The sequence below is a fragment of the Ranitomeya variabilis genome, chromosome 1 (assembly GCF_051348905.1).
Source record: "Ranitomeya variabilis isolate aRanVar5 chromosome 1, aRanVar5.hap1, whole genome shotgun sequence".
Taxonomy (NCBI): domain Eukaryota; kingdom Metazoa; phylum Chordata; class Amphibia; order Anura; family Dendrobatidae; genus Ranitomeya; species Ranitomeya variabilis.
The window spans coordinates 21,101,402-21,117,693 of NC_135232.1; the positions used below are offsets into that span (position 1 = coordinate 21,101,402).

A 16,292-nucleotide genomic window follows, 5' to 3' on the forward strand; every position below is an offset into this window, starting at 1 on the left:
TAATTTTGCTTCATGTCACCTGTCTAAGCTATGACGTTTTTTTCTGTGCTATGTTGTGCATTACTATGTGATTCTTCAGAATTTCTTTTAGTCTATGCCTGATGAAGAGACCTGAGTAGTCTCAAAAGCTTGCAATTTGTTACCATCTTTTCAGTTAGCCATTAAAAGGTATCAACCACTCTCAATTCTAAATATTTTAGTATACCGACTGTTATTTTGGTGAAGAGGATAAAAGTGACAGAGTTCAAATATGTGAATTCTTTGTAATAGAAATACAGTACACCTCTAGGGGGAGCCCCCTGTATACAGAGATACATGATAAGATCCTGTCTGCAGTGACCACTAGGGGGAGCTCCCTGTATACAGAAATACATGATAAGATTCTGTCTGCAGCCACCACTAGGGGGAGCTCCCTGTATACAGAGATACATGATAAGATTCTGTCTGAAGCAACCACTAGGGGGAGCTCCCTGTACACAGAACTGTATGATAAGATCCTGTCTGCAGCCACCACTAGGGAGAGCTTCCTGTATACAGAGATACATGATAAGATTCTGTCTGCAGCCACCACTAGGGGGAGCTCCCTGTACACAGAACTGTATGATAAGATCCTGTCTGCAGTCACCACTAGGGGGAGCTCCCTGTATACAGAGATATATGATAAGATCCTGTCTGCAGTCACCACTAGGGGGAGCTCCCTGTATACAGAGATACATGATAAGATCCTGTCTGCAGTCACCACTAGGGGGAGCTCCCTGTATACGGAGATACATGATAAGATTCTGTCTGCAGCCACCACTAGGGGGAGCTCCCTGTATACAGAGATACATGATAAGATCCTGTCTGCAGCCACCACTAGGGGGAGCTCCCTGTATACAGAGATACATGATAAGATTCTGTCTGCAGCCACCACTAGGGGGAGCTCCCTGTATACAGAGATACATGATAAGATCCTGTCTGCAGTCACCACTAGGGGGAGCTCCCTGTATACAGAGATACATGATAAGATACTGTCTGCAGTCACCACTAGGGGGAGCTCCCTGTATACGGAGATACATGATAAGACTCTGTCTGCAGCCACCACTAGGGGGAGCTCCCTGTATACAGAGATACATGATAAGATCCTGTCTGCAGTCACCACTAGGGGGAGCTCCCTATATACAGAGATACATGATAAGATTCTGTCTGCAGTCACCACTAGGGGGAGCTCCCTGTATACAGAGATACATAAGATCCTGTCTGCAGCCACCACTAGGGGGAGCTCCCTGTATACAGAGATACAAGATAAGATTCTGTCTGCAGTCACCACTAGGGGGAGCTCCCTGTATACAGAGATACATGATAAGATCCTGTCTGCAGCCACCACTAGGAGGAGCTCCCTGTATACAGAGATACATGATAAGATCCTGTCTGCAGCCACCACTAGGGGGAGCTCCCTGTATACAGAGATACAAGATAAGATCCTGTCTGCAGCCACCACTAGGGGGAGCTCCCTGTATACGGAGATACAAGATAAGATCCTGTCTGCAGTCACCACTAGGGGGAGCTCCCTGTATACAGAGATACATGATAAGATCCTGTCTGCAGCCACCACTAGGGGGAGCTCCCTGTATACAGAGATACAAGATAAGATCCTGTCTGCAGCCACCACTAGGGGGAGCTCCCTGTATACAGAGATACATGATAAGATCCAGTCTGCAGTCACCACTAGGGGGAGCTCCCTGTATACAGAGATATATGATAAGATCCTGTCTGCAGCCACCACTAGGGGGAGCTCCCTGTATGCAGAGATACATGATAAGATTCTGTCTGCAGCCACCATTAGGGGGAGCTCCCTGTATACAGAGATACATAAGATTCTGTCTGCAGTCACCACTAGGGGGAGCTCCCTGTATACAGAGATACATGATAAGATTCTGTCTGCAGCCACCACTAGGGGGAGCTCCCTGTATACAGAGATACATAAGATTCTGTCTGCAGTCACCACTAGGGGGAGTTCCCTGTATACAGAGATATATGATAAGATCCTGTCTGCAGCCACCACTAGGGGGAGCTCCCTGTATGCAGAGATACATGATAAGATTCTGTCTGCAGCCACCATTAGGGGGAGCTCCCTGTATACAGAGATACATAAGATTCTGTCTGCAGTCACCACTAGGGGGAGCTCCCTGTATACAGAGATACATGATAAGATTCTGTCTGCAGCCACCACTAGGGGGAGCTCCCTGTATACAGAGATACATAAGATTCTGTCTGCAGCCACCACTAGGGGGAGCTCCCTGTATACAGAGATACATAAGATTCTGTCTGCAGTCACCACTAGGGGGAGCTCCCTGTATACAGAGATACATGATAAGATCCTGTCTGCAGCCACCACTAGGGGGAGCTCCCTGTATACAGAGATACATGATAAGATCCTGTCTGCAGTCACCACTAGGGGGAGCTCCCTGTATACAGAGATACATAAGATTCTGTCTGCAGTCACCACTAGGGGGAGCTCCCTGTATACAGAGATACATGATAAGATTCTGTCTGCAGCCACCACTAGGGGGAGCTCCCTGTATACAGAGATACATGATAAGATCCTGTCTGCAGCCACCACTAGGGGGAGCTCCCTGTATACAGAGATACATGATAAGATCCTGTCTGCAGTCACCACTAGGGGGAGCTCCCTGTATACAGAGATACATAAGATTCTGTCTGCAGTCACCACCAGGGGGAGCTCCCTGTATACAGAGATACATGATAAGATTCTGTCTGCAGCCACCACTAGGGGGAGCTCCCTGTATACAGAGATACATAAGATTCTGTCTGCAGCCACCACTAGGGGGAGCTCCCTGTATACAGAGATACATAAGATTCTGTCTGCAGTCACCACTAGGGGGAGCTCCCTGTATACAGAGATACATGATAAGATCCTGTCTGCAGCCACCACTAGGGGGAGCTCCCTGTATACAGAGATACATGATAAGATCCTGTCTGCAGTCACCACTAGGGGGAGCTCCCTGTATACAGAGATACATAAGATTCTGTCTGCAGTCACCACTAGGGGGAGCTCCCTGTATACAGAGATACATAAGATTCTGTCTGCAGCCACCACTAGGGGGAGCTCCCTGTATACAGAGATAGATAAGATCCTGTCTGCAGCCACCACTAGGGGGAGCTCCCTGTATTCAGAGATACATAAGATTCTGTCTGCAGCCACCACTAGGGGGAGCTCCCTGTATACAGAGATACATAAGATTCTGTCTGCAGCCACCACTAGGGGGAGCTCCCTGTATACAGAGATACATAAGATTCTGTCTGCAGCCACCACTAGGGGGACTCCCTGTAACCAGTAATATGTGATGAGATTCTGTCTGCAGCAGGAGCTCCCCCTGTTGGCGACAGCTTGATGTCTTGTAAATGGCTATGGGGAGGGGTCTGGATTCCAGACCAGAGAGGGGACCCAGAGATGGATGGAAGATGAGGGGGTCTCTCACCCTGATGAGATCAGTGTCACACCGTGTTCTTGGTGTTTGTCAGCAGGTACACGGTCTGCCCATGGTGACTGTAGGGGGTGATGGGCTCTCACCTGCCACACGGGGTCGGTGTGTTTCCCAGACTTTGCGGAGCTCATGCACTTCGGGTGCGGGGAGTCAGACTTCAGGTTGAAGATTGCCACGTTCCCATCATAGAAGCCGGCGGCCACCAGGTAGGGGTGATCCCTGTGGATGTCCAGGCACATGATGCCGCTGTCCGTACTGAAGATGTACTCGGGGTACGAGGGGTTCTTTAGGGAGTAGAGGAGCAGCAGCCCCCGGGTCTGCTTCATGAAGTCGTCTGTAGGGACAGCGAAGAGAATGATTGGAGGAGACAAGAGAGATGGGAGGGGCTAATACAGAGCTAACTCTATAAACCACACCCCTGAGGACTGGCAGCTTAGTTCAGACCTCTAGCAGCGCCCCCACAACAGTGCCAGGCAGAGTGCCCCCACACCAGTGCCAGGCAGAGCGCCCCCAAACCAGTGCCAGGCAGAGGGCCTCACACCAGTGCCAGGCAGAGCCCCCCCACACCAGTGCCAGGCAGAGCGCCCCCACACCAGTGCCAGGCAGAGCCCCCCCACACCAGTGCCAGGCAGAGCGCCCCCACACCAGGGCCAAGCAGAGCGCCCCCACACCAGTGCCAGGCAGAGCCCCCCCACACCAGTGCCAGGCAGAGCGCCCCCACACCAGTGCCAGGCAGAGCCCCCCCACACCAGTGCCAGGCAGAGCGCCCCCACACCAGGGCCAAGCAGAGCGCCCCCACACCAGTGCCAAGTAGAGCGCCCCACACCAGTGCCAGGCAGAGACCCCCACACCAGTGCCAGGCAGAGTGCCCCCCACCCCAGTGCCAAGTAGAGCGCCCCACACCAGTGCCAGGCAGAGCGCCCCCACACCAGTGCCAGGCAGAGAACCCCCACCCCAGTGCCAGGAGGAGCTCCCCCACACCAGTGCCAGGAGGAGCGCGCCCACACCAGTGCCAGGAGGAGCGCCCCCACCCCAGTGCCAGGGGGAGTGCCCCCAACCCCAGTGCCAGGCAGAGGGCCCCCACCCCAGTGCCAGGCAGAGGGCCCCACACCAGTGGCAGGCAGAGACCCCCACACCAGTGCCAGGCAGAGGGCCCCCACCCCAGTGCCAGGCAGAGGGCCCCACACCAGTGGCAGGCAGAGGGCCCCACACCAGTGGCAGGCAGAGTGCCCCCACACCAGTGCCAGGCAGAGGGCCCCACACCAGTGGCAGGCAGAGTGCCCCCACACCAGTGCCAGGCAGAGCGCCCCCACACCAGTGCCAGGCAGAGACCCCTACACCAGGGCCAGGGAGAGACCCCTACACAAGGGCAGAGCACCCCCACACCAGGGCCAGGGAGAGTGCCCCCACGACAGTGCCAGGCAGAGTGCCCCCACACCAGTGCCAGGCAGAGTGCCCCCACACCAGGGCCAGGCAGAGACCCCCACACCAGTGCCAGGCAGAGACCCCCACACCAGTGCCAGACAGAGACCCCCACACCAGTGCCAGACAGAGACCCCCACACCAGGGCCAGGCAGAGACCCCCACACCAGGGCCAGGCAGAGACCCCCACACCAGCGCCATACAGAGCTGAACCAGCTGTCGATCTCTACTCTGCACCCGCTGCCGATCTCTACTCTGCACCCGCTGCCGATCTCTACTCTGCACCCGCTGCCGATCTCTACTCTGCACACGCTGCCGATCTCTACTCTGCACCCGCTGCCGATCTCTACTCTGCACCCGCTGCCGATCTCTACTCTGCACCCGCTGCTGATCTCTACTCTTGCACCCGCTGCTGATCTCTACTCTTGCACCCGCTGCTGATCTCTACTCTGCACCCGCTGCTGATCTGTAAATCAGGCTGGAAAGACAGGAGTGACTCGGGGGGATCGGTCATTACATTAGACAGCAGTGACTGGGGATGGGGGGGATCGGCCATTACATCAGACAGCAGTCACTCGGTGGGGATCGGCCATTACATCAGACAGCAGTGACTCGGGGGGATCGGCCATTACATTAGACAGCAGTGACTGGGGATGGGGGGGGATCGGCCATTACATCAGACAGCAGTGACTCGGGGGGATCGGCCATTACATTAGACAGCAGTGACTGGGGATGGGGGGGGATCGGCCATTACATCAGACAGCAGTGACTGGGGATGGGGGGATCGGCCATTACATCAGACAGCAGTGACTCGGGGGTATCGGCCATTACATTAGACAGCAGTGACTGGGGATGGGGGGGATCGGCCATTACATCAGACAGCAGTGACTCAGGGGGATCGGCCATTACATTAGACAGCAGTGACTGGGGATGGGGGGATCGGCCATTACATCAGACAGCAGTGACTCGGGGGGATCGGCCATTACATCAGACAGCAGTGACTCGGGGGGATCGGCCATTACATTAGACAGCAGTGACTGGGGATGGGGGGATCGGCCATTACATCAGACAGCAGTGACTCGGGGGGATCGGCCATTACATTAGACAGCAGTGACTGGGGATGGGGGGGATCGGCCATTACATCAGACAGCAGTGAGTCGGGGGGATCGGCCATTACATTAGACAGCAGTGACTGGGGATGGGGGGGATCGGCCATTACATCAGACAGCAGTGACTCGGGGGGATCGGCCATTACATCAGACAGCAGTGACTGGGGATGGGGGGATCGGCCATTACATCAGACAGCAGTGACTCGGGGGGATCGGCCATTACATCAGACAGCAGTGACTCGGGGGGATCGGCCATTACATCAGACAGCAGTGACTGGGGATGGGGGGATCGGCCATTACATCAGACAGCAGTGACTCGGGGGGATCGGCCATTACATCAGACAGCAGTGACTCGGGGGGATCGGCCATTACATCAGACAGCAGTGACTGGGGATGGGGGGATCGACCATTACATTAGACAGCAGTGACTCGGGGGGATCGGCCATTACATTAGACAGCAGTGACTGGGGATGGGGGGGATCGGCCATTACATCAGACAGCAGTGACTGGGGATGGGGGGATCGACCATTACATTAGACAGCAGTGACTCGGGGGGATCGGCCATTACATTAGACAGCAGTGACTGGGGATGGGGGGGATCGGCCATTACATCAGACAGCAGTGACTGGGGATGGGGGGATCGACCATTACATTAGACAGCAGTGACTCGGGGGGATCGGCCATTACATCAGACAGCAGTGACTGGGGATGGGGGGGATCGGCCATTACATCAGACAGCAGTGACTCAGGGGGATCGGCCATTACATCAGACAGCAGTGACTGGGGATGGGGGGATCGGCCATTACATCAGACAGCAGTGACTCGGGGGGATCGGCCATTACATTAGACAGCAGTGACTGGGGATGGGGGGGATCGGCCATTACATCAGACAGCAGTGAGTCGGGGGGATCGGCCATTACATTAGACAGCAGTGACTGGGGATGGGGGGGATCGGCCATTACATTAGACAGCAGTGACTCGGGGGGATCGGCCATTACATTAGACAGCAGTGACTGGGGATGGGGGGGATCGGCCATTACATTAGACAGCAGTGACTGGGGATGGGGGAGGATCGGCCATTACATTAGACAGCAGTGACTGGGGATGGGGGGATCGGCCATTACATCAGACAGCAGTGACTCGGGGGGATCGGCCATTACATCAGACAGCAGTGACTGGGGATGGGGGGATCGGCCATTACATCAGACAGCAGTGACTCGGGGGGATCGGCCATTACATTAGACAGCAGTGACTGGGGATGGGGGAGGATCGGCCATTACATCAGACAGCAGTGACTGGGGATGGGGGAGGATCGGCCATTACATCAGACAGCAGTGACTCGGGGGGATCGGCCATTACATTAGACAGCAGTGACTGGGGATGGGGGAGGATCGGCCATTACATCAGACAGCAGTGACTGGGGATCGGCCATTACATCAGACAGCAGTGACTCGGGGGGATCGGCCATTACATCAGACAGCAGTGACTGGGGATGGGGGGATCGGCCATTACATCAGACAGCAGTGACTCGGGGGGGATCGGCCATTACATCAGACAGCAGTGACTGGGGATGGGGGGGATCGGCCATTACATCAGACAGCAGTGACTCGGGGGGATCGGCCATTACATTAGACAGCAGTGACTGGGGATGGGGGAGGATCGGCCATTACATCAGACAGCAGTGACTGGGGATCGGCCATTACATCAGACAGCAGTGACTGGGGATCGGCCATTACATCAGACAGCAGTGACTCGGGGGGATCGGCCATTACATCAGACAGCAGTGACTGGGGATGGGGGGGATCGGCCATTACATCAGACAGCAGTGACTCGGGGGGATCGGCCATTACATCAGACAGCAGTGACTGGGGATGGGGGGGATCGGCCATTACATCAGACAGCAGTGACTCGGGGGGATCGGCCATTACATTACACAGCAGTGACTGGGGATGGGGGGGGATCGGCCATTACATCAGACAGCAGTGACTGGGGATGGGGGGGATCGGCCATTACATCAGACAGCAGTGACTCGGGGGGATCGGCCATTACATCAGACAGCAGTGACTGGGGATGGGGGGGATCGGCCATTACATCAGACAGCAGTGACTCGGGGGGATCGGCCATTACATTACACAGCAGTGACTGGGGATGGGGGGATCGGCCATTACATTAGACAGCAGTGACTGGGGATGGGGGGGATCGGCCATTACATTAGACAGCAGTGACTGGGGATGGGGGGGATCGGCCATTACATCAGACAGCAGTGACTCGGGGGGATCGGCCATTACATTAGACAGCAGTGACTGGGGATGGGGGGGATCGGCCATTACATTAGACAGCAGTGACTCGGGGGGATCGGCCATTACATTAGACAGCAGTGACTGGGGATGGGGGAGGATCGGCCATTACATTAGACAGCAGTGACTGGGGATGGGGGGGATCGGCCATTACATCAGACAGCAGTGACTGGGGATGGGGGGGATCGGCCATTACATCAGACAGCAGTGACTCGGGGGGATCGGCCATTACATCAGACAGCAGTGACTCGGGGGGATCGGCCATTACATCAGACAGCAGTGACTCGGGGGGATCGGCCATTACATTAGACAGCAGTGACTGGGGATGGGGGGGATCGGCCATTACATCAGACAGCAGTGAGTCGGGGGGATCGGCCATTACATTAGACAGCAGTGACTGGGGATGGGGGGGATCGGCCATTACATTAGACAGCAGTGACTCGGGGGGATCGGCCATTACATTAGACAGCAGTGACTGGGGATGGGGGAGGATCGGCCATTACATTAGACAGCAGTGACTGGGGATGGGGGGATCGGCCATTACATCAGACAGCAGTGACTCGGGGGGATCGGCCATTACATCAGACAGCAGTGACTGGGGATGGGGGGATCGGCCATTACATCAGACAGCAGTGACTCGGGGGGATCGGCCATTACATTAGACAGCAGTGACTGGGGATGGGGGAGGATCGGCCATTACATCAGACAGCAGTGAATGGGGATGGGGGGGATCGGCCATTACATCAGACAGCAGTGACTGGGGATGGGGGAGGATCGGCCATTACATCAGACAGCAGTGACTCGGGGGGATCGGCCATTACATCAGACAGCAGTGACTGGGGATGGGGGGATCGGCCATTACATTAGACAGCAGTGACTCGGGGGGATCGGCCATTACATTAGACAGCAGTGACTGGGGATGGGGGAGGATCGGCCATTACATCAGACAGCAGTGACTGGGGATCGGCCATTACATCAGACAGCAGTGACTCGGGGGGGATCGGCCATTGCATCAGACAGCAGTGACTGGGGATGGGGGGATCGGCCATTACATCAGACAGCAGTGACTCGGGGGGATCGGCCATTACATTACACAGCAGTGACTGGGGATGGGGGGGGGATCGGCCATTACATTAGACAGCAGTGACTGGGGATGGGGGAGGATCGGCCATTACATCAGACAGCAGTGAATGGGGATGGGGGGGATCGGCCATTACATCAGACAGCAGTGACTGGGGATGGGGGAGGATCGGCCATTACATCAGACAGCAGTGACTCGGGGGGATCGGCCATTACATCAGACAGCAGTGACTGGGGATGGGGGGATCGGCCATTACATTAGACAGCAGTGACTCGGGGGGATCGGCCATTACATTAGACAGCAGTGACTGGGGATGGGGGAGGATCGGCCATTACATCAGACAGCAGTGACTGGGGATCGGCCATTACATCAGACAGCAGTGACTCGGGGGGATCGGCCATTGCATCAGACAGCAGTGACTGGGGATGGGGGGATCGGCCATTACATCAGACAGCAGTGACTCGGGGGGATCGGCCATTACATTACACAGCAGTGACTGGGGATGGGGGGGGATCGGCCATTACATCAGACAGCAGTGACTCGGGGGGATCGGCCATTACATTACACAGCAGTGACTGGGGATGGGGGGATCGGCCATTACATCAGACAGCAGTGACTGGGGATGGGGGGGGATCGGCCATTACATCAGACAGCAGTGACTCGGGGGGATCGGCCATTACATTACACAGCAGTGACTGGGGATGGGGGGATCGGCCATTACATTAGACAGCAGTGACTCGGGGGGGATCGGCCATTACATTACACAGCAGTGACTGGGGATGGGGGGATCGGCCATTACATTAGACAGCAGTGACTGGGGATGGGGGGGATCGGCCATTACATCAGACAGCAGTGACTCGGGGGGATCGGCCATTACATCAGACAGCAGTGACTGGGGATGGGGGGGATCGGCCATTACATCAGACAGCAGTGACTCGGGGGGATCGGCCATTACATCAGACAGCAGTGACTGGGGATGGGAGGGATCGGCCATTACATCAGACAGCAGTGACTCGGGGGGATCGGCCATTACATTACACAGCAGTGACTGGGGATGGGGGGGGATCGGCCATTACATCAGACAGCAGTGACTGGGGATGGGGGGGATCGGCCATTACATCAGACAGCAGTGACTCGGGGGGATCGGCCATTACATCAGACAGCAGTGACTCGGGGGGATCGGCCATTACATCAGACAGCAGTGACTCGGGGGGATCGGCCATTACATTACACAGCAGTGACTGGGGATGGGGGGGATCGGCCATTACATCAGACAGCAGTCTCCTCCTGACTAATGAAGAACTGATGTGATGACTACATATAATACTTTGATGCTGACAGGATCGGACGAGCCGCCTCGTGGTTCAGGACTCGATCATCCTCCGCTGTTGGAGAAGTCGTGGGCAGAGTTCTGCATATCCGGGGGGCCGCGGACCAGCGCTCTGCTCCAATGCTGAGAGAAGAGGCTGGATGGTGACCCCGACATGAAGCTGCTCCGTGCAAGACCCCCACTGTACAGGACCCGTATTACTTATACTCCGCAACTGTGGCCCCTGCTGATACATAATAGGTTAGTGCCCCCACAACAGTGCCAGCCAGAGCGCCTCCACAACAGTGCCGCCAGACCGCCTCCACAACAGTGCCGCCAGACCGCCCCCACAACAGTGCCGCCAGACCGCCCCCACAACAGTGCCGCCAGAGCGCCCCCACAACAGTGCCAGCCAGAGCGCCCCCACAGCAGTGCCAGCCACATCGCCCCCACAACAGTGCCGCCAGAGTGCCCCCACAACAGTGCCGCCAGAGCGCCCCCACAACAGTGCCGCCAGAGTGCCCCCACAACAGCGCCGCCAGAGTGCCCCCACAACAGTGCCAGCCAGAGCTCCCCCACAGCAGTGCCAGGCCATTATACAGAACTCACATGATCCGTGTCCCACAGCAAACAGATCCTTGTACTTGGGGTTCCTGTGAGGAGAGAACAAGAATCAGGTGATAGAAGGGTTAATACGATCTACGATACGATACACTTTATTGATCCTGAGGGAAATTACGATATTACAGCAGTAATCCAAGCAGCAGTACATAAAATATTAGGACACAAATCCTGCACAAGTACCGGTATACCAACATTACCTAAGAAATAAATGTGGGCGGTTCAGGTCTATAAGTCACTGTTAATTGACATTAGTACAGCAGCAATCAGTCCTTGTTGTCTGCCACCCCCAGGAAATGATTATACGCCCCACAGCAGTGGGCACCAACGATCTCCTGAGTTTCTCCTTCTTGCACCTTAGTAGGATGAGGCGGCTGCTGAATGTGCTCCTCTGCTCCAAGAACAGCTCGTATAGTGGGTGTATTACTGATATTATAGCCCTACACTTCACTGGTGGCTCCGTCTGGGGTCTAGTATCACTTTAAGGGTCTGGGATCAGTTATTTCAGGGGTTAGGACTGGGGTCTGCTATTTTAGGGGTCTGATCTGGGATCGGATTAATTTTAGGGGTCCGAGTCATTTTAGGAGTTAGGTCTGGTCTGGGATCTGATTCATTTTAGGGATCTGAACTGGGATTTGCTATTTTAGGGGCTGGGCTGGGGTCTAAATCATTTTAGGGGCTGGGGTCTAAATCATTTTAGGGGCTGGGGTCTGCTTCACCTTAGGGGGTCTGGTTTGAGGCTTGAGTCATTGTAGGGGTCTTGTCTTGGGTCGGATTTATTATTTGGTCTGGTTTGTGGGGTCTGCTATTTTACGGTTTGGGTCTCGGATAAGACCAATTTTAGGGACTGGCTCCAGCACTTTCTAATAGACAGTTGCTGGCCGTGTGTAAGATCTCCGCTTCGGCCATATTCATCTGACAGTTGTGGAGCTGGTGATCTTGGAGAGCCCATTATAAGCCCAGCAGCGGTGTGAGCAGGACCCGGTCACCGCACAGTACGGGGCAGCACGGGGTCAGGATGAGCGCTGGTGGGGAGCAATCGCTGGGAACCACACAATACACGCGATGCCGAGGTCATGTTCCAACTGCTGCAGAACTTCTTGTAAAGAAAAGAGGGGGGTTACAGTACACTGCAAAAGTATTCACCCCACTTATCTTTTTTTTTTTGAGGGTTGCATCAGTTCATGTACAGAACGTGCCGACAACTGGGAACATTCAGGGTTTTTTTTTACCGTGAAGCAAACAACAAACAGGACAAAATAACTGAAAACATCAGTGTGCATAACTCTTCACCCCTCTACAGTCAGTACTTTGTAGAGCCTCCTTTTGTGGCAATTACAGCTGCAAGTCACTTTGGATAAGTCTGGAGGAGCTTTCCCCTGGGATTTTTGCCCATTCCCCAATGAACATCTGTTCCAGGTCCTTCATGTTAGATGTTTCCTCTGGTGAGCAGCAATCTTCACGTCTCACCACAGGTTCTCCATTGGATTAAGGTCCGGGCTTCACCTCGGCCACTCCAGAACATTTACACGCTTCCCCTTACACCACTCGAGTGTTGCTTTAGCAGTATGCTTTGGGTCATTGTCTTGTTGGAAGCTGAACCTCCGTCCCAGTCTCCAATCACTGACTGACAAACAGGTTTTGCTCAAGATTATCCCTGTATTTCGCACAATCCATCTTCTTCGCAACTCTGACCATTTCCCCTGTCCCTGCTGCCGAAAAATATCCCCACAGCATGATACTGCCACCACCATATTTCACTGTGTGAATGGTGTTCTTGGTGTGATGAGCTGTGTTGGTTTGGTTCCAGCATAGCGCTTACCATGGTTCAATTTTGGTCTCATCTGACCACAGCACCTTCCTCCATACATTAGAGGAGTCTCCCACATGTCTTTTGGCAATCTCAAAACGAGCCTTAAAAAACTTTTTACTTACAGAAAAAAATTATTTCTGCCCACTCTTCTATAAAGGACACCTCTATGGCGAATACAGCTTATTGTGGTTGTATGGAGAGATACTAGTCTCTGCTTTGGAACTCTGCAGATCCTTTAGGGTTACCTTTGGTCTCTGTGCTGCCTCTCTGAATAATGCCTTCCTTGTCCAGGTGGAGAGTTTTGGTGGGCGCCTTCTCTTGGCAGGTTTGTTGTGGTGCCATTTTCTTTCCATTTGATAATGGATTTCATGGTTCTCCAGGGAATCATCATAGAATGCGAGATTTTTTTTCATAACCCAACTTGTACGTCTAAACAACTTTGTCCCTGACATATTTGGAGATCTTGAGCGATAGAAGAACAGCGCTCCATCCAGGTGTGTAGTATAAAAATAGAAGTTTATTTTGCCATATAACAGCGAATGCTGTTATATGGCAAAATAAACTTCTATTTTTATACTACACACCTGGATGGAGCGCTGTTCTTCTATCGCTTGAAACCTTAATGGTCCTGGATGGTTCCCTGGACGTGGACGGGCGCCCCAGTTAGTGAGTGCTGTCAGCCTTCTGTTTATTTCTTATTTGGAGATCTTGGTCTTCATGGTGTTGTTTGGAGATCTCCTTGGTCTTCATGGTGTTGTTTGGAGATCTCCTTGGTCTTCATGGTGTTGTTTGGAGATCTCCTTTGTCTTCATGGAGTTGTTTGGAGATCTCCTTGGTCTTCATGGTGTTGTTTGGAGATATCCTTGGTCTTCATGGTGTTTGGAGATCTCCTTGGTATTCATGGTGTTGTTTGGAAATCTCCTTTGTTTTCATGGTGTTAGGAGATCTCCTTGGTCTTCATGGAGTTGTTTGAAGATCTCATTGGTTTTCATGGTGTTGTTTGGAGATCTCTTTGGTCTTCATGGTGTTTGGAGATCTACTTGGTCTTCATGGTGTTGTTTGGAGATCTCCTTGGTCTTCATGGTGTTGTTTGAAGATCTCATTGGTTTTCATGGTGTTGTTTGGAGATCTCTTTGGTCTTCATGGTGTTTGGAGATCTCCTTGGTCTTCATGGTGTTGTTTGGAGATCTCCTTGGTCTTCATGGTGTTGTTTGGAGATCTCTTTGGTCTTCATGGTGTTTGGAGATCTCCTTGGTCTTCATGGTGTTGTTTGGAGATCTACTTGGTCTTCATGGTGTTGTTTGGAGATCTCTTTGGTCTTCATGGTGTTGTTTGGAGATCTACTTGGTCTTCATGGTGTTGTTTGGAGATCTCATTGGTTTTCATGGTGTTGTTTGGAGATCTCTTTGGTCTTCATGGTGTTTGGAGATCTCCTTGGTCTTCATGGTGTTGTTTGGAGATCTACTTGGTCTTCATGGTGTTGTTTGGAGATCTCTTTGGTCTTCATGGTGTTGTTTGGAGATCTCCTTGGTCTTCATGGAGTTGTTTGGAGATCTCCTTAGTCTTCATGGTGTTGTTTGGAGATATCCTTGGTCCTCATGGTGTTGTTTGGAGATCTCCTTGGTTTTCATGGTATTGTATGGAGATCTCCTTGGCCTTCATCGTGTTTGTGACAACACAGTGTTTCTTAATTATGCCAAATAGAAATTGATTAGGCCCAGAATTATAAACAGTTGTTTGAAGTATTGACTCTTCTTGTAGGATGAATATTTACCTCTAATGTATTATCTCCTACAGCTTATCTTCTGTTATCTTTGCAAAACAGTAAGGCATGGCCACTGAACAATGATGTGTGCTGATATGTTGATTACTTACATTGTTTATGCCAGCCAGTTTCTTGGCATTCCCAAACAGAGGAGAAAAAACTATGAAAATAGCTTACATAATCAATCAGTGCAGGTTGGCCTCATTCACATCTCTCTGACCTCTGGATGCTGGGTGAAGGCCAGTTGAGAACTATATAAAGAGACTTTTTCTTCTGATAGGTGTGACTCTTCAGAATCTCACCTTAGGGTACTACGGACCCGGCTGCAAGAACACAGGACTGCTCCATTAACCATCACTGAAACCTCAGAGACGCCTTAAAAAATCCAGGTTGGGACAATCGGGTCACCTGGCCACATACCTCACTGCTCTTTGTTAGTTTCCTAAGCTTGTCGTTACCTCCTCACTGTGGGGGCATGCGGCACTGGAAGCAGCTCTAATCCCGGTGAGTCAGTGGAAGGGTGAGACTCTGTAATGTGCACCATCTTGGGTATCTATTGGGACTTTTCTGTGTGCTGTTGCATGTTGGTGGTTCAATAAATTATTGCCACAGGTTTACCCTCATCCTGTGTTGTCTGAGTAGTGTTCTGCCCATGGCGAGATAGAGCGGGCGTTCAGTGGGATGAGCCCTGGTCCATGCAGTCTTGCTGAAGACATCCGGGCTAGTGGACGAGAGCACCCACTGACCCCCGTGTCTCCAGAGTGTTGTTTGGAGATCTCCTTGGCCTTCACGGAGTTGTGTGGAGATCTCATTGGGCTTCATGGTGTTGGATGGAGATCTCCTTGGTCTTCATGGTGTTGGATGGAGATCTCCTTGGTCTTCATGGTGTTGGATGGAGAGCTCCTTGGTCTTCATGGTGTTGGATGGAGAGCTCCTTGGTCTTCATGGTGTTGGATGGAGATCTCCTTGGTCTTCATGGTGTTGTTTGGAGATCTCCTTGGTCTTCATGGTGTTGTTTGGAGATCTCCTTGGCCTTCCTGGTGTTGTTTGGAGATCTCCTTGGCCTTCCTGGTGTTGTTTGGAGATCTCCTTGGCCTTCATGGTGTTGTTTGGAGATCTCCTTGCCTTCATGGTGTTGTTTGGAGATCTCCTTGCTCTTCATGGTGTTTGGTTAGTGGTGCCTCTTGTTAATGGTGTTGCCGCCTCTGTGGCCTTTCAGAAAAGGTAAAGTGTATATACAGACAAGTGACACTTAGATTGCACACAGGGGGACGTCCTGTCACTAAGCGTGGGACTGATTAAGGGAATTGCTGGCAGCAGAAATCTTTAGGAACTTCATAGAAAAAGGGGTGAATACACATGTACATGACAATTTTTAGTTATTTGA

At 52.9% G+C, this 16,292-nt stretch overlaps 1 protein-coding gene across 3 annotated transcripts in view; it reads right to left on the reverse strand.

The window, feature by feature from the left end:
* Positions 1–16,292, reverse strand: part of DNAI1 (dynein axonemal intermediate chain 1) — a 131,586-nt gene that overhangs the window by 100,348 nt on the left and 14,946 nt on the right. For all 3 annotated transcript variants that reach the window (XM_077281325.1, XM_077281326.1, XM_077281327.1), the window contains exons 13-14: positions 11,316–11,359; positions 3,575–3,822 (exon numbers count right to left, since the gene is read on the reverse strand). In XM_077281325.1, coding sequence (XP_077137440.1) covers positions 3,575–3,822; positions 11,316–11,359 — 292 coding nt within the window. The remainder of the gene's footprint in view (positions 1–3,574; positions 3,823–11,315; positions 11,360–16,292) is intronic.